Source organism: Hippocampus zosterae, chromosome 10, assembly GCF_025434085.1.
Source record: "Hippocampus zosterae strain Florida chromosome 10, ASM2543408v3, whole genome shotgun sequence".
In the NCBI taxonomy this organism is placed as follows: Eukaryota; Metazoa; Chordata; class Actinopteri; order Syngnathiformes; family Syngnathidae; genus Hippocampus; species Hippocampus zosterae.
In genome coordinates this window covers 13,556,741-13,584,654 of record NC_067460.1, presented here as the reverse complement: position 1 = coordinate 13,584,654, position 27,914 = coordinate 13,556,741, and the positions used below count along the sequence as shown (strand labels likewise).

Genomic DNA, 27,914 nt, shown 5'->3' with positions numbered 1-27,914 from the left:
CCTTGAATGATTCCTGACTGAAGTGATTTCCCACAGAGTTGCATGTGAGTTGAAAGTTCTTTAATCTTGATTTCCCGAGTGTATAAAATAGCAGAAGCTTATCGTACAGGACAAAGTATTTACAAGTGAGCAGACAGGAAAATGGCGCCTGAAGTGAGAATTCTAGGCGGTGGCGGGGGCGATGTCTTGCAACACGATGGTCTTGGGGTTGATCGCGACACTCTTGGTGGTGTTGTAAGTCTTGTAGATGCCGATGAGGCGGTCGGCGATCTCAAACATGTTGTTCCTCAGCGAGATGATGATGAACTGAGCGTTCTTGGTTTGCTCCTGCGGGCAGGCGGACGCAAAAACCGAGCTGTGGTGAACGTGGCGCTTGCAAGGTCGGTTAAAAATTAAATAAATGCTACTCACATAGATGTAACACGCCACAATGGAGACATTCTTGAAATCCAAGGCCGCGTCAATCTCATCCATGAAGTAGAGTGGCGTGGGTTTGTAGTGGTGCAGGGCGAACACCAGTGCCAGGGAGCTGAGGGTCTTCTCTCCTCCTGACAGGTTGAAAATCTTTTTCCAGCTTTTCCTTGGAGGTCGCACGCTACACACACACACACAAAGTCGAGCGTCAGGAGAAGGGGCGATGCAATAGCACAAATGACACCCACCTGAACATGATCCCCTCAGAGAAGGGGTCCAGACTGTCAACCAGCTCTAGCTCGGCGTCGCCCCCAAGTGTTAGCATTTGGTAGTTCTCCTTCAACTTGCTGGTGATCATGTTGAAGCCGCTCATGAACTCGCCGAGGCGCTGCTTGCACAGGTTCTCATAGCCGCGTTTGAAATTGTCCCGCTGGTTGGTGATCTCATCTAGTTGGGCCACGCGCTGCAGGTACTGCTCCTCCTGTGAGCAGCCGCCACAAAACATCAGATCAAGCTAACATGCCGTTTTCGGCCACCGTTATGCTTTCCAGGGTCATGCGGAGCTGATTTCGGACGAGTCGGCGGTCATTCACGGGGTTATTTGTGTATTGAATGATCTACTCCTGCTTTGAAGTGAAGGACTTCACCATAGGGGTTCCTCAGGTCATTAAGGCGGCGACATCAAGATTTAGAGGTAATGAACGGCTCGTAATGAAGTATTGTATTTGTGCAAAGGGGTCACATGTAGGGCTGAACAATTCACAGCGTTAAAATCAATGAATTAGAATGCAATTTTTAGAGTGCTGCCATTCGGGGCACGAGTCAGCAGCAAAATGTAATCAGAGTTGGCTTTACGTTTACCGAAATAAGTTTTTGACACTGATTCTTTTTAACTCTAGCACATCTAGTTTTTGCGATATTTTCATTTTGGGTTTTTACGCTTGACCAATAAAAGCACGCAATATGGATTTCACCATGCATTGTAATTGAAACCTCTTAGGGTACAGATTTTTTTTTTTCTGACCGACCCGAACCTTTAATTCATAAATATTCCTATATATACACAGGTAATCCTCGATTTAGAAACATACCGGCCCTAAATCCAATTATTTGTAAATTAGGACGCACCAAATTTCTTTTAAAATTCTATTTTAGGTTTTAAACAAATAAAATTAAAAACGCGGATGGTACGGACTGTTTTTCGTTTGGTTGTTTTCTGTTGATGGCTGCAAAATTTCTTTTCATACAAATAGTTACTGTCATTCTGACGTCTCCACTGTCGGTTCGTGATAAGACTCCGATGCATTGCGACTTACACAAACATGTGGGACTCTTGTTGTAAACTGAGGAACCCCACTGTGCTTGCTGCAACAGGCCTCTCTCAAGTGGTGCCTCAAGATGCAAGTCTTACGAGCATTATTGATTATTGATGAGACACAAGCAAACGTTTGATACAGTACGGGTGTGCTTCCGACCCCACCGCTAGATGGCAGCAGCAAACTTCACAATGTTTGGCCACAACCAATCAGCATTGGTTTCCACAGCAGAAGCTGCCAAAATGACAACAGATGCAATTGCTAAATAAGAGAGTCATGAATGTCTGTCTCCCTTTGTCGTTGGGACAAATTACACCCGTAAATCTTTCCGTTTTCTCGCTCGTACCTTCTTCTGATATTCTGCGATGGCGCCCAGGTTGGGCTTCATTTGGGCACACTTGCTCTCCAAGGTGATCATCTTGCTGCTGATGATGTTGGGGTCTATGATGTCGAGTTGCTCGGTCGTGAGGATGGGTAGCTCCTCGTCCGGCGTACCCTCCACGGCGTGCAGGGACAGCTTTGAGGCCTGGGGGGCGGTCCGGCAGCCGTTAGTGTGTTACCGCCAGCGTGGATTCCGCCGTGCAGAGGCGGGCACCCACCTCCTTCTGCCAATGTTTGATCTTGTTCTTGTGTTCGCTGATTGCGGCCTCCATCTGCTCCACGCGCAGCCGCACGCTCAGCGACTCCTCCTGTAGGGCGTGATCCTGCTGCTGTAAGACATTTATCTCCTTCATCACAGTCTGGTACTGCTCCTGCACCTCAGGGAGCACCGCCTGGACAACAAGGGGGGGGGAGGGGTCATTCAGTCATATCTGCCACTAGTTACATGTGATGGATCAACCAAATAGGGAGGGGTTTTCCCTGCGTACCAAAAAAGATTGCATGGCAGTCATGGAAATCGAGGGTGATTTCAGAGAAAAGATCACATTCAAGCTGAAGTATTAATATTGTTTTGTCAGAAGCAGGCATTCGCACGAAATCAATACATCCGCTTGACCACACGTGAGGGTGTTAACACTACATCTTCATGGCAGGATTATACTAAAAATGAAGGAGTATTATACTAAAATATATTTTCTCCAACTATACTGAAATTACCGAGTGAGAGTGGCGTTTCCATTTTGTTAATTTGTGTATTTGCACAAAATGTTTCCGGTTGAGAACATTCCTTTAATTTTGCAAAATCGGTCGTGTCGGATGATTTCACGGATTGCATTATTGTTGTCATCTGATTTCTGACGTAGGTTTACACCACAGAGTGAACACATAAAAGACTAAGTGTTTAGGAAATGAACAACTAAAATTGAAATTGTTCATATTAATTCATAGTTCATTTGTCTTTTATTTGCGTAATCTCATTTTAAGCCAGGACATCCCCCTGCAAATTGAACACGCTCTGACCTCAGCTTCTTGACAAGCTTTCATGATCCCTCCCGCCTCGTCGTCCAGTTTCTTCAGTTTCTCCGTGAATGCCGCCAAAGATTTGTCATTGTCCTCCAGCCCGCTCCGCAAGCGAGTCACGCCGTCCTCGCACTTCTTCAGGTTGCTGCACAGACGCGGTCAACATGAAATAAAACGGACGGTGGTCCGCAGTCTTCAGCGCAGAGAAGCGGTGTTCACCGGTCTGCCGTCTTGATGGCGACTTTCGCTTTGGTGATGGTGGAGGAACATTCGTCGAGGGCTTTGTTGATGTTGTCCAGCTTGTCCTGTTGAGCCTTCAGCTTGTGGCTGTTGATTTCCACAATCAGATTGTGGAGCCTCTTCACCTCGTTTTCCACCTTTCCCGCTTTACTGGACGCTGCTTCGAAGTCTGGAAAACAGAACGGTCACGTTTAGTCGGATACACGATCACAATTAATGATCACGGCAAATTGGGCCCCGACCGATACGCTCATAATAATCATGCTACAAATTACAGGCACAATAATCAATGGATTTACAATATACAGTGCTATAGTACTTCTGTAACTGTAGAACAGAGAAAAAGCAGCAGTTTTTTTTGGGAGGGGGTAGGGGGGGTGAAAAAAAGAAAAAGCTAACATGGGCTGATTAAATCTGTTAGGCCCTCAGGCAAATATTTATCATATTCCAATCTGGCGGCCTGCAAAAAAGCTGTGTGTTAAGTGAACAAGTATATAAACTAAAGAAAATAGGCCGTTCACTTCAAGTCATAATGTAAAGGTCCCATTTGGTATGGAAGCACCTTCGCGTCATAGCAATCCATTTTTTTTCAAAGACACAATTGAGATAACGCCTTGTATTGATTTGTCAAAAAAACAATGTCCTTTAATTCCACAAAAACTCCAGAGCCCATATCTTTGCCTCTTTGCTATGTCGACAACTTTGGTGTGAAAAGTATACATTTTAGGTATCAAGGAGTCCAATAAAATAGGCTTCAAATATTTTGTACAGTTTTTTCCCCCTGACAATTAAGATCTGACCATGCACATTTTGCAAATAATTGTATCAGAGTGACTCACGTTTTACTTGAAAAAGCTTTTAGCATCGCATTTAGCGCCTCATGCGCTCATGAATAAGGCAGCTTCGTATGCGAGTACTTACCGGTACGTGAATTGCCCACCGAGACTAATACGCTTCAACTCCGCCAGGTGCGCAGAGACAGGCTTACTCAGCATCGAGGCTTTCTTGCCCAACAGGTTACGAGGGGATTGGCCAGGTGGTGAGCGGGCAGTGCCGAGACTGGACAACGCCATGTCTACAACCGGTACGTTGTCAAACATCTAACGTAATTATCTACAATATATTTGGCAAGGTGGCAGCACGGTGCAATAGTGGTTAGCACGTATGCCTCAAAGTTCGAATCCCAGCCTTCCTGTGAGTCGTTGAGATGGGATTCAGCTCATCCGTGACCGTAGTAAGCATAAGCAGAACGGCTGACTATTTGGAAGCTTGAAAGGAGTTTGCACGCACCTTTCTTGTAGACCTCCAGACACTTCTCCATCTGCTTCCGTTTGGTCTTGTCCGGGGCAGCAGCCAGCACATTGGCCTCCAGTTCCTTCATCTGCACCTTCAGGTGGCCCTGCTGGTCAGCCAGACTCTGGAGGATATCAAGAGAGACTCTTGTTGGAGGAGACAGCGCTCACTACGTTTGGGTAAGAGTATTGTGCTGCTTACAGTCATGCTGTTGACGTATTTCTCCAGAGTGTTTTTCATGTCGCGGAGCTGAGAGTGGAAACGCTGGACATTCTCCTCCAGCTGCAGCTTCCTCTCCTGGCAGCCCTGCAGCTTTGTCACGTTCTCGTTCAGCTTGATCTCCATGCGGTCGAGCTGCGGACATGCACATGTCGTTAGGTTCTACAATGGAACTTGGCCGGCAGATCACATCTGGTCCAGCCACCGTTCCGTTATTTATTATTTTTTTTTAAATTTGAAAACAAAAACTTTATATGCAGTGCTTTTCTTTGGAAAACAATGTATTTTTTTTAAATCGACTCGCGACAATGCCGGCGGTGAGCATGCTTTTTGTGTGACAAAACTATTTTTTGTTCATGTTTTTTTTTTTGTGCCACTGAAACGAATGAATGCCATTTGCTTTCATTTAAATAGTATGGGATGATTTGATGAATGAATTCTAGTATTTTGGCCATACCTCCACCTGGGAGACCTCAGTGTTGAGAGAGGAGCCCATCCTGCCCTTCATTACTCTTCCTCCTCCAGTCATTGTTCCTGCGGGGCCACAGTTGCGCAGATAGGAGGAATATTGCCATCAGGAACATAAGTTAAGGTTTGGGAATGAAAAAGCAGGCCACACACCGGCCATCTCGATGATCTGGCCCTTGAGGGTGACCACTCTCCAGCGTTTTTCTCTCTGGAAGGCAATCCTCGTGGCCTGCTCCATATCCCGGGCCACCAGGGTGTCCCTCAGGGCAAAATAGAAGGCCGGGCGCACACTGGTGTCATTCACTCTCACCATGTCAAAGAGACGGGGGCTGTCCTCAGGGGTCCGGATCGGGCCCATGTTCTTTTCCCAAACCTTCATCTGATGGGAGAAAGGAGGTCAGAGCAAAAAGCCGTAGTTGAAGATTAAGCATGTTTACCTTGTCAAGACCAATGAAGGTGGCCACGCCGATGTTCTGCTGCTTGAGAAATGAGACGCATTTCTGAGCAGTGTCGATGGTGTCCACCAGAATGTGATCCAGAGCGCCACAACTGGAGGAAATTGCCACGTCATACTTTTCATCAATGGCTCCCAGGTCTCCCTGCATAGCAATCACAATCAACATCTGGACATTAGAGTCACTGCAAACAAGTATTAGCAACGTGGTTTTGGCTAAACCAGGTAATATGCAAGTTGAAGCCAGCCAAATTTAGAACTTTTGGTGATGGCCACTCTAGTCAAATTTAACAACACTCGTTGACTAAATATAATCATTACGAATGAGCAAAAAGGGCTCGATAATCGATAACTTGGGTCTCAAACTTTCATCACTGGAACTGTTTACAAACCGCAAAATGATTACAGTATATTGCCACTCTCGACTTGACATCACAGTTTAAAGTTGGCCTGGCCCCCACTATTTTTTGTCAATGTCTTAGACATTTTTTTTATCACTTATGAGATGGAATAGCTCAGGCTCATGACAGCTTTCCATGAAACGTCATTCTGAAATGACAAGTAGAAGGAAGCCAGTCCCAGTCGTGTTATTATTATTGTTTAAACCTGCCCTGAAGAGACGGGTGGTGATGAGAACAGCCACTTTAAGAAAAACTGGAGAATTAAATTTTTTTGGAGTGAGCACGGAGGCACCCAGACTTGTCTTGAATGCATTAAGAAAGTTGAGATACTCATGAAATCTGATGCAGGGCTCAAAACTGCGACCATTATGCTACCGAATGCCCCCCGCCCCAATGTGCGCTCGTAAAAATTTAATGCGGTCGCACAGCGTGGGTGCTTGTTTTAAAGCACCTACTGGTACAGCGAAGGTGCTCCAATTTTGTGTCTGTTTGTCAGACTGCACACAGAAGGTGGAACGTGCGTCGGGTTAAATATTTCCTTTGTAAATATAATGAATGAATTTTCAGATGTGTACTTTGCCACTGCTTTAGAAAAACCAAAACTGATGGATACACCCAAGCTGTTTATTGCGTCTGTGGCATTTTCATGAGCTTTGAATGGTGCCTTTAAAGATGACGTCATTTTCAAGGATAATTGTGCCTTCGTTTTGAAACATTTTGTTTGTTCCGCAGACACCCTGCAAATGCTGAAATATCATTGTCGCCATGGAGGGCACACAAGTACATCCCCAGCCTAAGTGGCCAGACACAAAATCCTTACAGGTACACAGCATTTTTCCTTACTAGTCTTCCAAGAATACCAGGAATTCTGCCACTCTTCTTCTGCTGCATGAGAGCATCCAGGACCTTGCCCCGACTGCGATTGGAGGACAGGGAGGTCTTGGCCTCGTCCACCTTCTGTCTCATTTCCCTCACGATCTGACGGGTTTCGTTGTCCATCTTTGTCAGCTGCTCCAGCTCGGCCTCGTCCTGCAAATGAAAACGGCCACTCCGGTATGTCTTTCTGTCCCTACATACATTCGAGCAAACCCTTATAACGGTTGATTCACCTTCCTGCATTCTTGCTCCGTCTTCGGGATGTTGACTTCCAGTTCTTTAATAGCGGCACGGCGCTCCTGCAGCGTGTTCGATGTGGTCTGAAGGGCTTGTTTGGCCGAGTTGAGCTGTGTTACGGCCGTGTTGTGGCGGCTCAGGTAGATGTCGATCTCAGACTGCGCTAGGTCCATACGAGAACGCGTCTCGTTCACGTCTTTGCTCAGCTCCATCAACTTTTGCTCTTTGGCCTGACGATAGGAAGCATATAGATGAGGTTTATGACACTGGTAAAACGTTTTCCCCAAAGGACTTCCTGTGTTCCTTATCATCTTGCACCCATCATTTGTTTTCCGGCTGTATCGTTGATTTTTAAGCCATTATTTTTATTTGTGTGTGTATTTACACTATACAGGCAAGTTTCACCTATGGTGCCTTCCTTTATATTTTATCATTGAGCAAGTAGCCTTTTGTTCGACAAAATGATATGGTCTAAATGTATCTCAAGCGTGAGGGAGGGGTAAACTAATTTGTAAAAATGTAGCGTGGTTCCTCTGTCTCACAAATATAAACCTTTAGCATGTGAATCTGGAATGCATCTCGCGCAATAAATGGGTAAAAAAAATAAATGAATAATGTGGTGCGTTTCCATACCTCTTTGTCCTGTTGCAAGCCACTAGTCTCTTCTTTTAGACTCTCCATCACCTCCTTGAGTTTCTCCTCCTCCTTCCCTTTCTGCTTCTCCAGCTCTTCCTTGCGAGCGGTGGCCTCTGAGATGGCCTTTTCACTGTTGGTGGGTACACTGCGTACCTCTTCCAGCTAAAAGGGGTCAATCACAACTAAAATTCATCTTCTAATGATAGGAGAGAACAAAATAACAGTAATGATACATTTTCAAAAAAAATAAAAATAATAGAGGTAGATAGATGAAGTGCTCTGCGCTTGTTCTGAACGCACAAGCCCTGATCATGCGTAGCACTGCGAGTTGGGCATTATGTGCATGGGGTTAAGAGCGGGTGAAATGTGAACGTGGCTGTCGGGAGTGTAACACAAGCCAGGCCATAGTTGACTTGCGTGGATCAGAACACTACTCCCTTGAGAGGGGGTCTGCCTGCCCTTACCCCTCAAAAATCAGCACATCTCTACAGCAGCGCCACTATATGTACAGCACATATGCATACAATGTGACACTTATCTTAACCGTTTGTTAGTCCGTGTTCAAGTAAGTGTGTGTTTGTGTGCGTCTCTCCATGACGCTGGGGACAGGAATCCACTTGTCTGGCACTTCACAGCCCCCTAGTGGATACTTATGATGAGCTCTTTCTTGCTGCCTTGAAAATATGATTCACAGCATTCAATGATTTTACGTTGTTTTTACAAGAACTTTGCGGCTTTCCAACCAAGAAAAAAATCAGACGATTTAAAGCAAGGTCTCAGCATATAGATGTTGCATTTTTATGGACTGGAGCTTTAACATGAGCCATGAAGCAATTAGTTTACACCAGGGAGCCTTATTTTTTGTATCACTGTACAGTGGACATAAACCATGACTCTGCATTTTTAAAGAATTAACTTTTCTTTTTAATATGTTATGCTCTACCAAACAAATTCCGCATTTATAAAATCATTAATTTACCAAAAGAAAGGGAATTTGGAAAGAAGATATCAAGACATAACATAGTTCCAGTGTGTATTTTTTTCCTAGTTGTGTTTAATTTGAAAACATGACAAAAAATTTGAATAATTTGTGTTCCCGCGAACAGGAAATTGTCTGAGTGCCTTTTGTGCTTGCTGGCTAGAAGGCAAAACAAAAAAATAGAACACAATATTGCTGCCTGACTCATAGTGCAAATCTGTGTCTTTTGTCGGTTTCTACAGTAAACACAAAAGTTGCTCACTTGCAGTGGATCAGAATACTCACAGTGAAATAGACCAATAAGACATCAGCTCCAGTGAATGAATCAAGAACTGAATGAAAAACATTTTAAAAGGTGTCCACACCTTTTCTTGATCTTTCTCCAGCTGCTTCTGTAACTTCTTGCTCTTGCTTTTCAAGTGTTTGATCTTCTCTCGAAATTCAACGTCCTGCAAGTCTAGCTGGGTGAACATCTCCTTCTGAGTCTCAATGTACTTGTTGAGCTTGTTCTGTTTCCTGGTGGAGGAAAATTGTTAAACCGGGCAAAAAGACCAGCATCCGCCCCCACCCCACTTTCCAAAAATACAATTTTAGAGGAAATGGTCAAAAGAAGCACTCTAATGGATAGTGGTAGTGCCATAAATATTTACAGATTTTATTAAGTTTTATGAAGTACTGGTAGATCAAATTCTACAGAAATGGAACTGTGATTTTGAGTTTTTCCCTTCAAGAACAAGCACGGACAACAAGCCTAAAATTTGAGACTGAGAGGGGAAAATAATTTAAAAAAAAAAAAACAGCCGAAAGAGCAACAAAGACGCAAATGGTCTTACTTCTCCACATTTTGGAGCTCCTGATTCATTTTCTCCATCTCTTGTGCTATCTTAGCGGTTTTCTCTGTGAGTTCTTTGGTGTCCTCCAAGATGTTCTTCTTTTCCTGCTCTTTATCCGCCACACGCTTTTGCAGGTCATGACTAAGAAACAGGAACAGATATCAAGTAGCATTGAGAGGTTACACCCGATGATTAGTTATTTAAATTTTGCAATTGCTGGCTCGTATTGGCTTTGTTTGACTTTGCACAAAAAAAAGTGCTGGTGTGCTTACACATAATATTGGCAGAGGCGACTCTTGTGTTTGAAGATGTCATTTTCTAAAGTGAGAAACTCCACAGCTTTGTTCTTTTCTTTCTCAAGAGCATTTTTTTCCTTCTCCACGAGCTTGACTCTGTTGAGCTAGGGAAGTGTACATAAACCACTAAATATCAAGCCACAGATCACGCGCATGCGCAGCATACTTACAATGACAATTTACAAATGACAGAGTTCGACACAATCCGTTGTGTGAGACAGTGTTCTAAATTCAACATTTCGCCCCACAGGAAAGTGTCACCCTAATAAAATTATTTTAATCACACGGGCATTTTGAATACCTTTTTTTTAAAACTTGCACTGCTCTATAAAAAGCTAACTTTCTTTCTTAAATTATTTAATTTGTTTATGCTACCGAAATGTAAATTATTGTATTGCTCATGTTTGTCCTGAGCAGCCAGACCCATTCCTGTCAAACTAAGTTGCATTTCTGGTTCTATGGTTGTCATTACACTTGTACTCCCTCCCTCTCTCTCTACTGGTACCATCTGTACTGCCCCTTACACCCCCCTCCCTTTTTTTTTTGCTCAACTCCAAACTTTTAAACATTTGGGGCAGTTAACTTTGGAGCTCTGCTGTATTTTACATCATGTCATATTCTGGCAAAACAAGGAATAAAAAAAAAAAAATAGACAAAAAGATAAGAACATTAAAAACAATCACACCATATCTATCAACACGACATACACACACCTCAATGTTAAACTAGTAAAACCTGGGACACCGAAAGAACAAATGTAGACAAATCACCTTCTCCCCTCTCTGTTCATTAAGCAGTTCAATTCTGTGGGCCAGAGTTTGGATGGGCTCTTTGAGGCGACAGGATCCGATAATGTCCTCCAGGTACTCCAGCATTCCCTCGTCATGCTCCGTCTGACCTTTGGGCTTCATCATGGCAATTTGCTCCACCTCACCCTGAGCCCCAGCAACGAAAACACAAATCTGAGAAGATGACTCCAATCGAAATAATCACTAATCTAATTCAGTAAAATAGAAATTAATTGTATTCTTGTCGGAAATAATTTGTTACTTAGTCACACACAAAATGCTCATTTATACAATCATGCATCGGGGACAAAATGCCCCCCTCCCCCATTTATTGACAATAAGAACAATTCATTATGGTACACTTGACTAACTGAATTCTTGAATCACTATTATTATTTACAAGGAACAAACACAAATATCTTTACAAAATGTTTGATGGGAAACAAAGGTCTTATCTAACCATGTGTAAATTAATTCTAGCCTCTTCAAGGTCTCAGAATTGTGTCGTGGACATTTTTGTAGTCTAAGATGATGTCTGATTACAAGTTAAATTGTACCCATTTGATAAAAGACAGCCAAGGGTAAGATACTTTTCCAGCTAAATACACATTCAATCTAGATGTGAAAAGCCCAATGGCTCTCTTTGTATGTAAAGGGCAACTCACATCTTACTTTTATGTATAAAAATAAAAGACTATCCAGCAGAAGACAAAATCCCCCATGTCACCCTGCTCTAACCAGTGCACTAAATAGACAGCTTCTCCCTAGCAAGAAGCCTGGAAAAGTGACCTTGGAGAACAAGCCTAATCCTCTTCCCATAGACATGCAGCCATGTCACAAAAAAGAGCTGAAAATCTAACACCCAAGGACAGCAAGACTCATCATGGACACACACACACACACACACGCACGCACACACGGGGGAAGCAAGAGACTTGTAAGCAACCAGCAAACCACAAAAGGCAAAAGGCACAATGAAGGGTAAAAAAAAAAGTGTTCACCGTAAACTAGTGTACCGTGTAAAACAATTAGAATTCCAGTGACAAAACATTGAAATCGGCCATTTGGTGTTACTCTGACACCAGCCATCACCCCATGAGCCTCGAGTTAATCAGTAATAATGCAAGGGACACACGTGTAACACAATTACAGCAACAAAAGTGTGACCGGGAAACTGCTTCAAACTCGGTTCAAATATGCAAGATTATTTTTTTTCAATAAAATACATTAAAAAAAAGAAGATACAGTCCATGTAATTACATTGACAGAAATTCAAGTGAAAAAATTAGAAAGTGATGATTGAGGGTGTTTGATCTAGCCACACTGAAGCAGCACTGCTAATACTGGGGTTCGTCTATCACGCCAATATTTACGTGCTGCTAAAGCGTGACAGATACAGGACGAGAAATCTGACATGACCTTGTAATTAATTCATCCAAATTCCTCCCACTGAACAAAAACAAAAAGGGCTGATAAAATCCTTGTATGGCTTTTAAAAATAATGCATTTCCTCAAAATTCTAAAGCAGCAAATAATGGTTTGCACTTAATGCACATTGTATCAAACCATGATGCGCTGCTATAGCACTCTAAGGGCTGTTGGAGGGCACCTTCTTTGTGATAGCAACAGGTCCATTCCAAAGACAAAAACGGCAAGGAAACATTTGACTGCTTTACAAGTAAAATAATCAAACAGAATGTAATGTCACAGCCAGGTTAAAAAAAACAAGGAAAAAAAGTCAGGGTTACTACAGGAAAATAAATGTTATGTTACCTGGAGGATGAGAAATCTATTGTGGTCCAAGTCGATGCCGTGGCTTCGAAGCAAAGTGCCCACTTCTCTGAATGTGGCTTTTTTGCCATTGATATAGTAGGCTGAAGAATTGTCTTTGTGGGCGCTCCTGGAAACATAGAACTTGCTGTTGGGGATGACATCGTAGTCATCTCCTTCCTGACTCAGAGAGGGAGGGGGGAGGGGCAGAAGACGCGCAGCAGTTTAGGGCACAACAGCTCAGGAGAGAATCAGACAGCTTCCACGCATCAAAACTCATTCTTGAAAGTGACAAATTCAGAAAAGGTCTAAATCTATTCGCTTACCCCGAGGATAACTGACAAAAGGGTGTGTGCATAATGCTTACATTAGAGCTAAAGCAGCTAAAGTGCAATTCATTTAAAATCACTAATACAACATATGCTATAAAGTGCATCTAGGACAATACAAAAACGGTTGGAATGGTGATCATTTTCATTTGTTTTACTTCAAACTTCCACTTTAGAGCAAAGAGAGTTGTGTCCAACACGTTTTCAAGAAAAAGCAAACTCAAAGAGGAAGTGATCGGGTGAGAAGCTTAAAGCATTAAGCCATAATACAATCACTTACATTGTAAGTTAATGTTATTTCACTTTATTTTGAGAAAACTGAGAAATGTGCTCCAAGAAAAAAAAAAAAGAAAAAAATACACACCTCTACAGGAGACTCAGTATTACACCAAATTAAACAAACTATTTCTTGAAATTACTTTCCATTTTTAAGTCTTGTGAAATGTAATTACAGGTATTTTTTAATTGAAACAGCTGCCTCAGTGATATTTGACAATGCTACAATTAGACAGCCTAAAAGAAACCTGGGCAAATATGGGGTGAGGGAATAACTTTAAGGGGTTAAATAATAGGAAGGCTAAAGCACCGTATGAATGGTGTGTGACTGTGTGTGGGTGTTAAATGTCACTTGCCTGATTGATATGTGTCCATGTTCAGTCATTTATGTATCAAGACTTTGGCAATATGAATTTAAAGAAACTGACTAAGAAATTGCTACAAGTGGAAAATATTTAAAAGCAATTTATCCCCCGTGGTCACCATTTTATAGAATTTTGGCAAGGATATTGAGTGTATGAGTGCATGAGTGTATTGTGAGAGCAGCATAGGGATATCTGTACATAGGTGTATACCTTATCAATAATCTTTTGAAAATGCACCTCCACAGTACAGCTTTGGACATCTTTGTGCTGATCAGAACTGTGGATTAGTACAGACAGCTTTTTCGATCGGATCTTTTGAGCTCTGTATCCAAACACAAATAGCATGGAGTCGATCACATTGGACTTGCCACTTCCATTCGGACCAATGATGCAGGAAAACCGCTGTGGGACAGGAAAGGGTTAAAAATAAATGTAGAAATATGAATCACATAAAACATAAGGCACTGTTAATGTCAAAACAGATTATTGTTTGACATTTGCACAATCCACACCACCTGATGGCCATGAGAGTGTATTTTGTGTGTGTGTGTGTGTGTTGTGTGTGTGTGTGTAGTCAAGTTATTTTTTTTCCCTTTGGTACATTTGTAAAATCAGCTGAAAACACGAAAAAAAAACAACTTGAAAAAATTCGGACAAGTGAGAATTACTTCTGAGATGCGCAAACCAAATTAAAAATGCACATTTGTCAACTTTCCCGGTTTAAACAAATATTTTAAGAAATTGCACAGCAAAAATGATGATGCAGACATTATGTCTAACTTTTCTGAGTCTACCATTACGAACAAAAATACACTCACCGTGACTCCAAATGTCCCAAAAAAATAAAAAATAAAAATAAATAAAAAACCAGCATGTCATGCAGGGCTCAGAAGTGTGCTTGTGTGTTTTTCTGGGTCGTACCTTGTGAAAGGGCCCTAGAATCTGCTCGCCTGCATACGACTTGAAGTTGCGATTGACTAAATGCGTTATCATGAGGCGGGGAGCGCCAGGCTCATTGGTCATGGCTGGGGGCGGGGGTGGAGGGATGCTACCGAGAATCTCCTCCAAAGGGCGGCTATCAACCGCCTCGGCAACCTCCCCGACAGGCGGATCTGTGGCACAGGCTAAAAAAAAAAAAAAAAAAAAAAAGTACGTTTATTCCCCCTACTCTGCAACTCTGTGCGCGAAGGAGCGCTTTCAGGTGGGGGAGGGGTGGCTGCGGACCCCCCCCCCCCCAAAAAAAAAGAACAACACACACAAACAAGTAATAGAAACTACAAGGCTCCGAGATTTGTTTATCTTTTTACTTGTTCGTGACAGAGTGGCTAAAATTGTGGGAGGCGGGGGCGGTTTGGGGGGCAAACTCTTGTTTTGTTTCCAACACAGAAAAGCCCCCCCCCCCCCAACGACCTGCCCCAAAAAAAGCTACGAGTGTCGCATCCACAGAAACTACAATCACACATGATTAACAGAATAACAAATATACGCCCGTCATGTTATCTACTCCCAAGTCAGAAGAATGTGAACAAATTTATCAGTCAACCTGGAACACTCGACGCCTCAAAGAAACACTTATTGATTATCGGTGCATAAAAACGGACAAAAGCAGCCATTCCAATAACTAACGGTTGGAAATAGAAAAAAATATATAACACTGACGCTCCACAATTAGGCCACAAACGCCACTGGGTGAACACAACTTGTTTTGGGATTGAGACACACATACACATAAGGAGAAAAAGCAAGCCTTTGTTACTTGCCAGTTGTCGGCGGCGGTGCTTCCTCCTCTCCCTGGCCATTGGAGCGGCTTCCTCGGGGGGTTTCGTCCAGCTCGTCCTCGGAGGCATCCCGAGGCTGCGACCCCTTTCCTCCTGCTGACTTGGAGGCGGCGGCCGCGGTGGAGCTCTTTGCACTTTTAAATGGCATGATTTGAAGTCTGAAGGAGGGGGTGTAGGGGTGGAATGGGGGGTGGGGGTCACTGGTTAAAAAAAAAAGGAAAAGCGGCATATCGGTGAGTGGGGTCGGAGCCTGTCAATCTCCCTCATTTTTTCCTTCAAGTCCCATGATGGCCAACATTCACTTGGGACATTCTGTCCAACTTTTTCGTAAAAGTACACGAATGGGATAAAATATTTTATAAATTCGCCATTCCAACAATTTTAATTGTCTGTTCTTGTGGTGTAACAGTAACAACTAGAGTGAATACTCGACCCACATTTTATGAAAATAGCAATATTACTGCAAGTATGTCTTAGCTGACGATTACTTTTAGAAACTTCTTTTTTTGAACACATATACAAAGTGGCAAAACTCCCGAAACGTTATTCACGTGGAGACGACTCACTAGTCTGTACAATACAAACTTTAACAAACAACAACTTTATAATTCTCTTAAATTACACGCTATATGTTTAGCTGAGCAACCCCAGTAACAAAGACTTGAGCCCATCTGGAAAATACAAACCAGTCGAGAATCTGCGGATGCGTTTTTTTGCCACGTAAGTACTTTATTTTCAAGTCGCTACAGTTACCGTTTAGTGCCTCGGCGAATGTAAAGTTAGCTATGCGGCTAAGTGAGCAAACAAACGACGTGGAAAGATCGGTGGTGAAGTAGTGCTATTTTAAAACTGTTTGCTTTGTGTAAATTACAAGCCGACCAAAAAGTTAAATTTCGACTAGAATTGTTCTTTTCACTAACCGAGCCAAAGTATCTCGTTTTTAAGCGCACGCAAGCATTCGCTATACTGGAAACCACCGTGTTGCTTTTAAGATGCTGAGTTTGTAAACGTAAAATAAAATGTTATGTGGGCATTATAGCGTCGGGCTCAAAATCAGTCTCGGTTAATATTACGCATGTGCGCTTTTGATTATAGTTTGTAAACGTGTTGTCGGGTGAACAAAAATCTGATTTTGAATTGACGCATTTCAGTAAATAGACAGAACCCGGCCAACAAGTTATTTTTCGCGGGCTTCTTCGGATACCTTTAGCAAAATCTTTATCAAAAGGCGTTTCCCCAGTATAAATGCCGCTTGGGAAAAATAGCGGCGAATCAAAAAATGTAGAAAAATAATCCAGAAAATTCAGATCGGTGACATGTCGAGCGGCTCCTCGATTTGGAGAAGTGCAAGTTGTAAATGGCGCCTAAACTGAGCTGTCGAACCACATTCGTTATATACTGACGCAAGGCACCATGGACCGTTCAAAGGGCAAAGGGAAAAAAATTCAAAAAAGGGGACGAAGCCAACTCATCCTTGCGCTCCCTCCGCAAACCAAAAGCATTGGTTCAGAAAGCTCGAAAGAGCGCTGCAGTTTATACCTACAACTTGATATTGATGTTCATTTTTTCCGCATCTTGTTGTCTTATTGAAAACTTGGATCTTGCATCGTTTATGTTGAAATGTTCGCTTGTTTATGTGAGCCAAAAGTTAACACCCCAGTCGTTTCTACACCCCATGTACGCATGTTTTATTATTTTACGTGCGTTTTTACGCGTGTATTCAACTCTAATTTAAATGCATATATTTTAGATAAATAGTATATGTCACTTTTTCGAAATGTCCGTTGTCAAGGAAGTCATTTTGAACTCTCGCGAGATTTCAGGCCGTGAAACTCTGAGCCAGATGAATGGCTGCAGACCAAGACGATAGCATATTGAGTGAGAATGCTCCTTGTCTGTACAACTTTTTTTCTGGACTACTTGTGACTCGGGGATCGACTGCTGTCTTCGGTGACATTTTTAACCCTCTCGATGCCATTTTAAACGGAAGACCGCGCCAACGTTAGTATCACGTCACAGCTGAGGCTTCACCGACATAAGAGGATTTGGTATTCGCAACAGAGGCAGGTAACATAGCAACTACGCCGGTGTCGTCCACTGTCAACACCGCAATTGCACGGCAGCAACTACCTCGCGCCTTTTTTTCCTACATGTTCTTGTGATAAATGGATAATCGTGTCCTAATGTATGATCGTGTCTTGACAGTTAACATGCTGTCTTTACATGTTGTCTTCCTTGACTAGTTTCACGGGGAATAACGACACAGACGTCTACAATGCGATTGAAAACATCGCTACTGAAGGAACCTAAACATATCCTTTTTCTAATTATGCTTAAACAATGCCAAAATGGGTCCTAATGCACCCGTGACTACTTAATTTGATTCCGAACATCAATTATATGCTCTACTAATGTGATTTGACAATTTTCCTTAATAGTATCTTACATAAAGAATTAGTAAGCTGCGTTGGCTGGACCACGGCCGATGAGTTGTACTCTTGCAGTGAAGACCACCAGATCCTCAGGTGGAACCTTCTGACCAGCGAGACCAGTCTGGTGGTCAAATTGCCAGAGGACTTCTACCCCATTGACCTGCACTGGTTTCCCAAGACGGTTGGGGGCAAGAAGCAAACGCCGGCTGAGATTTTTGTTCTGACCAGCACTGATGGCAAGTCTTTTTTTTTAAATTATTTTCCAGCCATTCATCTTTTTGTGGGAGCCTGCAGTATTTGGAGAAAACCCATATAATCACTGTGAGAAGTTGCAAATCTTGCAACAGAAATTTGGAACTGAAATTTGGACCCTGAACCTCAGAACTGGAAGGGAGACAAGCGAAACAACATGATGCCAATTCATATTTTGCCTACTTTATTTCAGTTACACAGGTTAACTGGTAAATATTTTGAGAAAGTGTTTTCCGATTTGCCTCAAGTGTTTTTTCATTTGTTTCTGAATTTCTGCCATCCGTGATCAAAATATATAAATGCAGCGTTCAACTGCATACTTGCATAATTGCATACATGATGTAATTGCATACTTGCATTATGTAAATCAGCTTTGTTAAGTACAGTTCTGAGGTTCTCAAAACTCATTTGTATTCTCTGGCATTTGACTCGGCATGAACAGTTGAGTTGAGTTGAGTTTTTATAGCTTAAAACCCAAATTGGTTTTGCAAATTTACAAAAACACATAATGTAAAGCCATCAATTGCAGATAATATCCATCCATCCATTTTCTGATCCGAGAGCAAATAATGTAATGTCATCCAATTTAAACTGCACAGCAGATATAAATTACACCTCCAAAGAGACTAAAATATGTGCTTGCTTGATGATTAATAATAAAATATCCTCTAACATTCAATCCATCCAATAAAAAATGTACTCAGGTTTAATGAAGCAAAAAGGTTGACCATCCATGCATTTTGTGTAGTGCCAGTCCTCATTTGTGAGCTGGAGCCCATTCCAGGAGACTTTGAGCCAAAGGAGTGGTACGCCCTTGGTGGTATGCGAGCAGGAACATAGAACCACGCACTTCCTAACCAATTGTATAACAAAAATGACATTGTAAATATAGACAAAATACATGCACATGTGGAAATTGTGGAGTCTAAATATATTACATTTTTTCATAATGCATGTATAAGGCATCCACTAACAATCCCAAAACAAAAGTTTTGAAGCAAACAACAATAACCAACATACTGTATTGTTTTTTTTTCTGCATCAAACTGCTGAACAGTAAAACCAACATTCAGTGCAAGAACTCATTTTGTGCATTTTTGTTTTTACAAAAATTTCAGTGAGGTACTAAAAATGTTATATTATTGCGGTGCTCCGTTTGTACTGCATGTCATTCCAAATCTGCAAAACATTATTAGGTCTACTCACATTGTAGTATTAGATCAGGTCTAAGTCCAACTCAGCCGTGTCTACCATCATTTGGTGAATGGTGATATTACAACTCAAGACTACAGTCGACTTCTATGTACTTGCGGTTTGAATGGATGTGCATATTCTCAGATCTACTTTTCTTTAAAAAAATATTTTTTCATATTTATTTTTTTCTTTTTTTTCCCATTTTAATCTTAGAAAACATACGTTAAATGTTCACCAGCAATTTTGAAGGATATTTCAGTATTTATTTATTTATTATTATTTTTTGGGGTGTTACTTAGAGTGTAGGTTTCCCATCCCTGATCCCATGGCACATATTAACTAAAAACCATTTCTGCTTAGATTGCCACCTACGGGCAAATTTTGAGACTTGAATTAACCTCTGATGTAGGATCTTGGAATGTCGGAAGATCTGGAGAGAACCCACACAAGCACTGGTAACTCCATCGAAGTGCCAAAATTCTAATCTCAAACACTTCAACTGTGAGGAAATCATGCTCATGGGGTCGATGTTTTTATTTTTCTTGCAGTGCTAATTCTGTGTTGAGCCGTATTGTAAAATTACTTAACAAGCACTGCCTGTCGTCAGGCTGCATTAGAAACAAACACAGAATGTGGATGTACTATTATGTCAGGCAACATGTGGTCAGAATACTAATAACAGTGTCGGGTTGCATAAGCACACCCCCAAACTGAGGCAGCAATTTTCTCTGGCAGACCAGTGAGTCATGAAAACTCATTTTATCCTCGTATTTACTGTTGAAGCTTTCGTTTTTCTTTCTGTCCTTGTTTCAGATTAACTTGTATTTTTTTGAATTTGGATAAAATATCCAACAAGTTATCAATACACTGTTGAGACATCAAATAATGCATTTATAGTTATTCTCAACTTTGCACATTTATTCTGGATTCTTTGGTAAATTGCCATTTTTGTCCACAAAGTCTTGATGGCAGTCTTTGAAGAGCAAAGTGTTTGTGTTTTTAATGAAGCAGTGAAACTAAAATATTTCGCTTTCAGAAACAATTTAGCTATGATGCAACCTGAGCTGAGGAAAATCAAAATAATGTGCACTGCTTTTTGTTATTTATATAAAAAAAGAGTAACACAGTGCAGTTTTGTCCAAATTTAGAAATGAGTGCAGTGCAGTGATGTGATTATTTTCAATTTAAGGCCATTGGAAATAATATAGAACTTAGAATTTATGAGCACACAATGCCACAAAGTACATTTTTGGGTCACGGCTTTCATTCAATTCAATTCAATTCAATTGTATTTATAGAGCACTTTCGAACAGCCATCGCTGCATACATGAGTTCATCATGATTTCCATGAACCCACCAAAAACAATCCCTTGTTCAACCACCTCTAATTCCACTCGTTTATACTTTGAGTGTCACTTAGCCTCGAGAAAATAAAATCTTCCATGCTTCTGTTTTTGTTTAAAATATAAAACCACTCAGAAAAATAAAACTGAACTCATTTACTTGTCCGAGTCCCATTTCATTTCTTCATGCATCTCAATCTTGAGTAAGAATTGTGCACACCCAACCTTAACGTTGGCCTTTCCCACTGTCTGTGCAGGGAAGTTCCACCTTGTGTCCAAGACGGGGCGCATTGAGAAGAGTGTTGAGGCGCACAAAGGAGCCGTTTTAGCAGGCAGGTGGAACCATGATGGGACTGCCCTCATCACAGGTAACAGATAAAACAGGATTAACAACTGATTTCCATCCAATGCTGTGTATTTCATCAACCTGGTATAATGTTAGAGTGGAATGTTGAAATATGTCATTCCTGTTTTTTCCAATGTCAACATCCGTTTAGCTGGAGAAGATGGGCAGATCAAGAACTGGTCCAAAAGTGGCATGCTGCGTTCGACACTAGCCACCCAAGGTAAAGATGGTGAATGTAGATGTGTCGGATTACTGTACTTTCCGCACCTAAAATCATTCTATTTTTTCAAAAGCTGATAGTTTTTTTAAATAATCTGATGCGCTTTAAATATGGATCGATAATCTGATTTCGTTGATCAGAGATGAAAGTCCTCCGGATTTTCCTGGAATTCCGGGTTTTTCAGATTTTTATGAAAATGTCTCCGGAGAATTGAGGACAATTTGCCTAAAATTAATCCGGATATTATTTGACAACATTGAACGAAGACTCGTTTGAGTTCATTGTTTTGCTTTCTCGAGCGGAGCCATGTTGAGACACAAACACTACTAACAGTAAAGAGATTTTCGTCTCTTTATAAACACACTTGCTAAACCCCAGTGGAACCAATTCAAGACACCGTGGACAAGACAATTGTCGTAAAAAATATATTTGGACAAAAAGGGAAACACACAGATTGGCAGAAAAACGTCTCCGTCCGACTTCGAGTGTCGTCTCGGCTAATTTAGCTTAGCTGTTGTTGTGTGTGACGTTGGTTGTGTCGGCGCTTTTGGTTGAAATCAAAAGACGCGCTTATGTACATGTTCGAGCTGAAGCATGCACAGCGGAGAGCAGCGAGCGGACTATCTACTGCTGAGGCTCGCTTAGCTTGAGTGGCTTCGCCACAACAGTAATACCCTCGCCTCGAATTCTCATGGGCTCGCCATATCTCGGAGATTTTGAAATATCAGCGAGAACAGAAGCCACAAAGGGTGCACTTGTGCACACAAAAGGAAGATTAATCATTGAATGTCTAGTATTTGAATAGCATTTTGTGTAAACTAATTCATGCGTGATCGGGCACATGTGTGTGCGCGCCCGCGTATGTGTGTATATATGTGTGTGTATAATATATATATATATATATATATTAGAGCTGTCAAACGATTAAAATATTTAATATATTTAAAAATGCAACTGTCATAATTAACTCAAATCAACGAAAAAATTAAGCTCGATATAAATCAAGCTGTATTGTATTCCCTATAGTATAGCTCCATCTAGTGGATGCTTAATGTATCTGCCGCCACTATTGTAACCTCTATTCTTTGCGCCTTATAATGCGGTGTGCCCTATATTTGAAAACAGTTTTAAAATAGGCCATTCATTGAAGGTGCGCCTTATACTCCAAAGCGTCTTATCATGCGGAAAATATGGTAGTCGTTTATTTGAAAGTGATAATTTTAAAGACAATAATTATGTCATGGCAGCAGGCTATTTTTGCAGGTTTTCGCACAGCTGCCTGCTTTTTGACTCGCCCTCTGTCATTTTTAAGCAGTTTTTTGCCGTCAGCTTTTTAACCCAAACATATTATTGTAAAAGGCAATCAGGGAGGAAATAGGTTGGCCATTAATTAGCGTTCCTTGACTATGCTCACGTGAGGCACGTGCACCCATACATTCGGCCTTTTGCTCTTTACTGTCGAACTCTAAAGGTTGAACTTGATTTGTTTTGGTATGCTAGCCAGCGACTGATTTATTTTTTTTTCCCATGCTGTATTTCAAAATAATTATTCCCCAGAGGCAACAATGTAAATCAATATAATTTAAGTTCTAAAGTCAAACTCTTGGCATAAGAAAACCTTGATTTACTGTACAGGAAGCGTTTTAAGTAGGGATGCACCAATACTGGTAGCGTAGCACCAGTATTGGTGCTAATACTATGTTTCCTCATTTGATAGCCTTTTGAACACCATACTTATCTGTCCTCTTGGAGCGTGCAGTGTGTTGTTTGACAAATTGCAAACAGTCTTTCAAAAAGGGTCAACAAGCGCTTGCTTCAAGCTGTTTATCGACACTTCCCAATTGACGTTTACAGTAGAACATACAGAAAATCGAGTATTGTTTCGTCTTGCTCGCGCTAGCTTAATGCTAACACTTAAGGACAAATGCCTCAATGTTGCAGTAAAAAGATTTAAATACTGACTACTTGAAAGCAAACAACACATTACCATAATATGTAAAATCATCTGAATGTATATTTTAGAAAAATGTGATATAACAATGCTCACACAAATGGACAAGTTTTGACTGCAGCATTGCCGAAACGTTCTTTGTTTTTGTTTGTTTTTTCCATCAAATCTACACGTGTTATCTGCATGAGTGCACCACATTGCCAATGTACATTCCGTTCTTCTTATTATTGATGTAACGTTAGCCATATTGTTCTGAGTGGCCAAGGTCGAGACTAGTGAACCCCCTTCCTGTGTTGCGATAGCTTCCATTCCCTCTTCTCCGGTCATAGTCACACACCTGTAGTTCATGCTCACTGAGCTTAAGTCTCATACGGTTTCTTTTTGTGTGTCTTTTGAGACAGAGTTTAAAAAAAAAAAAAGAATTTTCCACTCAAGGTCAGATGTTGATTCGATCCTCCACTCCTGTATTCACTAATGCCTCATAATGTTTCAAACCTTTGCTGGGATTTATTAAAAGCTTCACCTAGAGACTACCAATGAATGACATCCATCTATCTGGTTTTCATTACACTTGGCTCACTTGTTAACTGATCAGTTGGGCTTTTGGGCTTATTAATTATGAATAATACGAGGCCTTTTTTTGGAAAATTGATGGCACACTCCTATTGAATGGCGGGCATTGTGGAAATCCTTGGCCAGGGGAAATCGCCAATTCAGATCCAGAATGTATATAGGAACTCCTCCCCCTCTACCGCTACCCCCCTTAAGGAGCTGTTTGAAGCATGAGCTGCTGGGTAGTGAGATGCTGAACAGAGCCACAGATGTGTTAAACACCTGGCTAGAGACGCACCGTTGCAGAGATGTGTCTTCGTCCACATGGCTCTTAGATCACTGCAGGTGTTGCTGCACTTCAGAGCCCCAAAAGTATGCGCGCGCGCACGCACACACACGCACGCACGCACGCTCACACACACACACCTACACGCTTGCGCAAGGAGCAAACTGTGGTACATTGTTCTGTTTGTCTTGACCTTTTTTTCTCTCTGACAATACGTTTCAAACAAGCAGGAGTTAGTAGCTTGTTTCAACTCCCTCTTGTTCCTTTTTTGTCGGGTTTAGATCATGTGATCGGTTTGCATTTGTGAGAAACCGCATGCACCTGGAGCAGGGTTAAATGTCAGCCCGCACTGCACACGTGCGTATCCACAACCCCAACTTGTAAACGCACACACACACTCTTGAGCTTATTCTGCAGAGGTTAGGCAGCTTTGCACAGCTGTTGTGCCTTCTATATGCTGAATGATGAAGAGAAGCCTGACGGAAAGTGATGAATGGCTTCTGAGAAGTGTGCTCATCACTGTTGTGGCCCTAAGAGAGAGACATTTTCTTTTGTCAAATACAGCAGGAGAAATGTATGCATGCATACTATTAATGCATGTGAATTCGCTCAGTCACGTGTGATTCCTAGGTTGAAAATATGCAAAAAAAGGTCATTATCTGTGTTTCTTACAGGGTCTCCCGTGTATTCTGTGGTATGGGGCCCAGATTCCGAGAGGATCCTCTATACATCAGGTCGACACCTGGTCATAAAACCTCTGCAACCCAGCGCTAAAGTCATACAGGTACACAATCTTCAAATATCTCTTTGATCAACATTGAAAAGGACTTCAGGAACTTTTGAGAGATCTTGATACTTTTGAATTTGAATGTACAATTTGGAATTCAACAAACGTATAGGTGCCAACCGATGATATACACCACTAATTACGGTATTTCAATTCCTTGCCAGTTGGAGATGATGTAACATCATAACAACCACATATGCATACATTCATTATGTTTAGCACACAACTGGATGCTGCACTCTAGGGATTGAACGATTACAGATTTTTTTTTAATTTCGTACTCGATGCCAATGTGATGATAGCCCAGGTAAAGTCAATTAATCAATGATGTCATTGATATTTTTTCATTGAACTACAGGAGTCCCCGAGCTTTTTTGAGCCTCTTGAGCCGTTCCACAGAAAGACATTTCGATTGAGCGGCATAGGAGAAAAAAAAAGGATTACAAATTCAACTCACCATTAAGATGAATCGAGTTGTTGTACTAAATTTAGCATTTTTCTTTGTCACTGTTTCTGTTTTACTTGTGCTCTTACTGTATTTGTGGTTACAGTACACTTGCATAATCTGCAAGTGCCCGTGCTACTGGGCTCCACGCATAGGCTGGCTGTATACACTGATTTAGGTGTAATAAAGCAACACGCGTGCCATAATGTTGATGGGTGTTTGTATGTAATACAAATTTTAGGTCAAATAAAGCTCTCATTAGCTCTCATCGTGTGCCCGTCGTGCATATTGGTCATAAAATTTTGGAGTGACAGTTGGAGCTTCACTTTGTACCATTGCTCTAGTTCCTCGGTCCTGCTACTGGTATAACATTTGAAACTGATGTTCTCGCCCATAACATCCTTATTTTCATTTTCTCTGACACGTGTGGGCCTTTGAAGATTGTCAGCTTGTTTGCCGGACATTTCATTGCTCCAATTTGTGTTATAATCAGGCCAAGGCAAGCAGATGTGGGATTTGAAGTCCTTCAATTGGATGAAATGATGCAATGCCAAAAACATTCAACGTCGGGTTGGAGTAGTGAAGTCGACTAATCGGTTAAAATCATCTACTGAATAATGTTTATAAGATGACTCAAATAAACGATACGAAAACCTTTATTAGTCTCGCAATGGAGAAATTCCCAATTCACAGCAGCAAAGTTAGGAAAGGAAGAAGTAGAACAACAAAATATAGGAGCTGCTGGAAAGGCAGCCACTCTCACGGCGCCATTTTGAAGTCAAAATAACAAAAATAACACAACACAACACATAGGACACAGACAGTCGTGCAATCTTCTCCACTTTTCTGCATACACTTTGTTGTCTGAAGCAGTTAGAGATGAAAGAGGAGAGGATCAAAGTGTCCTTTCACCAGTGGGTCACAGACGTCATGCTGAAAATGTGCACACGTCTGCTACAAGCTAAGTTTTGAAAGCAAACACGAAGCTGTAGCATCCATTGACGAAAAGAGATTACCTAGTTCACTTTTCCTGTCCCACGTAATCCGCTTCAAACTCCAAGCTGCGAAACCTTTACGTGAATTGCTACATTTTAGGGGTCAATATTAGTGCATGATTTAGCTCACCGTCATCTTAGTGCCGTGGATCTGGTTTCACCGTTGTAACAGTTCTAGTGTTCGTGCTCTAGTGAGTCGGGTCAAATTGGGGTTGATTTGAACCCAACAGCAGTAAAGCCTTTCATATACCAGCCAGCTAATGGAAAAGGTGTAATCCATAGTCTAGTCAAAGGGACCACCATCACATTCAGTATGATTTTTACAACCTCATACAGTCACAAATAACATAGACAACCATGAATATTTATGTAGCTTCCCTCTTTTGGGCCGTTTAGACACATATGGAAGACATAGGGTGTGTAGCAAGAGAAGAAACATAACATCGAAACATCAAGATCATGTTAAGACTTACTCAACTGTTGCACATTGTAAAAAGAGAAACCCCTCATGCATACAGCATATAAAACATTTCCTTGTTTGCTCTTTACAAGCAGCGAGGTGACAGTATTGCGGAGTAGTGATCTCTGTCTCTCTCTAGTGGAAGGCGCACGATGGGGTCATTCTGAAAGTGGACTGGAACTCAGTCAATGACCTCATACTGTCGGGAGGAGAGGACTGTAAATATAAGGTGAGGGCCTTACTGGAGCTTTTCTTTTGTTGCTGTTGCACCATACAAATCCCTCTCTTCTCTTCAACAGGTGTGGGACAGCTTTGGCCGCTTGCTTTACTTCTCGCTGGCGTATGACTACCCAGTCACCTCTTTGTCCTGGGCTCCAGATGGAGAAGTGTTTGCCGTGGGCTCCTTCAACACTCTGCGACTCTGTGACAAAACTGGGGTAAGGCCACTTATTTAATACTCTCTATCATTGAGAAAATACTTTAATTACCACCCTCTGTGAATGTTAACCTTGCAGTGGTGCAGCCATAAACACACAAAGGCGTCTTGTCTTTTTTTCACCAGAGAATGACATTTTTCTAGAGGCTGTAGATTTTCTAAAGAATTATACCAATTTATAGACTTCCATGTGCTGTCACAAAAATCATGCAGGTATTGAAAGACCTTTATAAATTGAATTCAGCGGTTTGTTCTAAATATATTATACATGTTTGAAGATAATTGCTGAAAACAGGTGCAAGAGCTGCGAACTACAGTGTGCATGAGCCACGCTTCCTTCACCATATATAAACCTGAGCACCTTAGTTCGTATCAGCGCTTATCAGGTGCAGTTTTGACATGCAGTTAGCTGTCTGGAAAGAGCAACACCTTGAAAATGCACCTTCCTTTCGGACAGTCCACAAGCTTGGTAACTTTAAAGTGCGTCGACGTTTGCCTCAAGTGCACGGAGCCAGTGTGGGGGCCGGGCTGGCATGGGCTTCGTTGTTGTGGCACGGAAATGCCTCACAATTACCTGATGGGATATATTCGAGCTGTCGGAGGGCTTAAACACGTATATATTTACATCTCAAACATGTATCTATTTGTAAAACAGAAAAAAGGAGAAGAATAAAATAAAATAAGCTAGGTAAAGTGGTATCCTTATTTACAAGTCGTAGTAGTGGTCTTTTGATTGAATTGACAGCTGAGTGGGGCGTAGTTCTACAGATTCAAAGGGCATAGTATTTCAAAGCAGAGAGGGTGGTTTGATTTTTCCAAAATGTGTATTATTATTTTCAAATTTGG

The 27,914-nt window shown here is 41.6% G+C and overlaps 2 protein-coding genes across 8 annotated transcripts in view; one reads left to right on the top strand and one right to left on the bottom strand.

Annotated features, from left to right (window-relative positions):
• Positions 1-45: 45 nt before the first annotated feature.
• smc4 (structural maintenance of chromosomes 4) lies at positions 46-16,755 on the bottom strand. Of its 3 annotated transcripts, XM_052078651.1 has the most exons (24): positions 16,574-16,755; positions 15,352-15,569; positions 14,513-14,715; positions 13,802-13,993; positions 12,625-12,801; positions 10,834-10,998; positions 10,040-10,167; positions 9,768-9,908; positions 9,300-9,450; positions 7,953-8,117; positions 7,316-7,549; positions 7,050-7,235; positions 5,789-5,950; positions 5,505-5,730; positions 5,341-5,417; positions 4,866-5,018; positions 4,662-4,788; positions 3,351-3,540; positions 3,132-3,276; positions 2,330-2,503; positions 2,077-2,256; positions 663-895; positions 412-595; positions 46-327 (listed from the first exon to the last, which is right to left on the bottom strand). In XM_052078651.1, the coding sequence occupies exons 2-24, from the start codon at positions 15,515-15,517 to the stop codon at positions 163-165; spliced, it is 3,924 nt and encodes a 1,307-aa protein (XP_051934611.1). In that variant the 5' UTR covers positions 15,518-15,569; positions 16,574-16,755; the 3' UTR covers positions 46-162. The 3 variants fall into 3 exon arrangements, with proteins under 3 accessions (XP_051934611.1, XP_051934613.1, XP_051934612.1); XM_052078653.1 differs by lacking the exons at positions 15,352-15,569; positions 16,574-16,755 and having other exon boundaries at positions 14,410-14,558; XM_052078652.1 differs by lacking the exons at positions 14,513-14,715; positions 15,352-15,569; positions 16,574-16,755 and adding an exon at positions 14,410-14,480 and having other exon boundaries at positions 13,802-13,913.
• The window catches only part of ift80 (intraflagellar transport 80 homolog (Chlamydomonas)), a 47,696-nt gene continuing 26,899 nt past the window's right edge, over positions 7,118-27,914 (top strand). The window contains exons 1-8 of one of the 5 annotated variants that reach the window (XM_052078661.1): positions 7,118-7,259; positions 17,613-17,684; positions 17,819-18,037; positions 20,848-20,958; positions 21,088-21,156; positions 24,620-24,729; positions 26,772-26,861; positions 26,932-27,069. In XM_052078661.1, the coding sequence (XP_051934621.1) occupies positions 17,645-17,684; positions 17,819-18,037; positions 20,848-20,958; positions 21,088-21,156; positions 24,620-24,729; positions 26,772-26,861; positions 26,932-27,069 (777 nt within the window). In that variant the 5' untranslated portion in view covers positions 7,118-7,259; positions 17,613-17,644. Of the gene's footprint in view, positions 7,260-15,623; positions 16,090-17,068; positions 17,437-17,612; positions 17,685-17,818; positions 18,038-20,847; positions 20,959-21,087; positions 21,157-24,619; positions 24,730-26,771; positions 26,862-26,931; positions 27,070-27,914 lie in introns of those variants that run through there. The other 4 variants (XM_052078663.1, XM_052078662.1, XM_052078660.1 and 1 more) reach the window with 4 other exon arrangements.

Excerpts from the sequence above, each read along its gene's own strand:
- smc4 (XM_052078651.1), bottom strand. The coding sequence starts at position 15,517 with ATGCCATTTAAAAGTGCAAAGAGCTCCACCGCGGCCGCCGCCTCCAAG. Across the intron at positions 5,019-5,340 it reads CTGAGGTCTCCCAGGTGGAG|CTCGACCGCATGGAGATCAA; the intron begins GTATGGCCAAAA and ends GCATGTCCGCAG. Across the intron at positions 3,541-4,661 it reads TCTGGAGGTCTACAAGAAAG|ACTTCGAAGCAGCGTCCAGT; the intron begins GTGCGTGCAAAC and ends TCTGTTTTCCAG.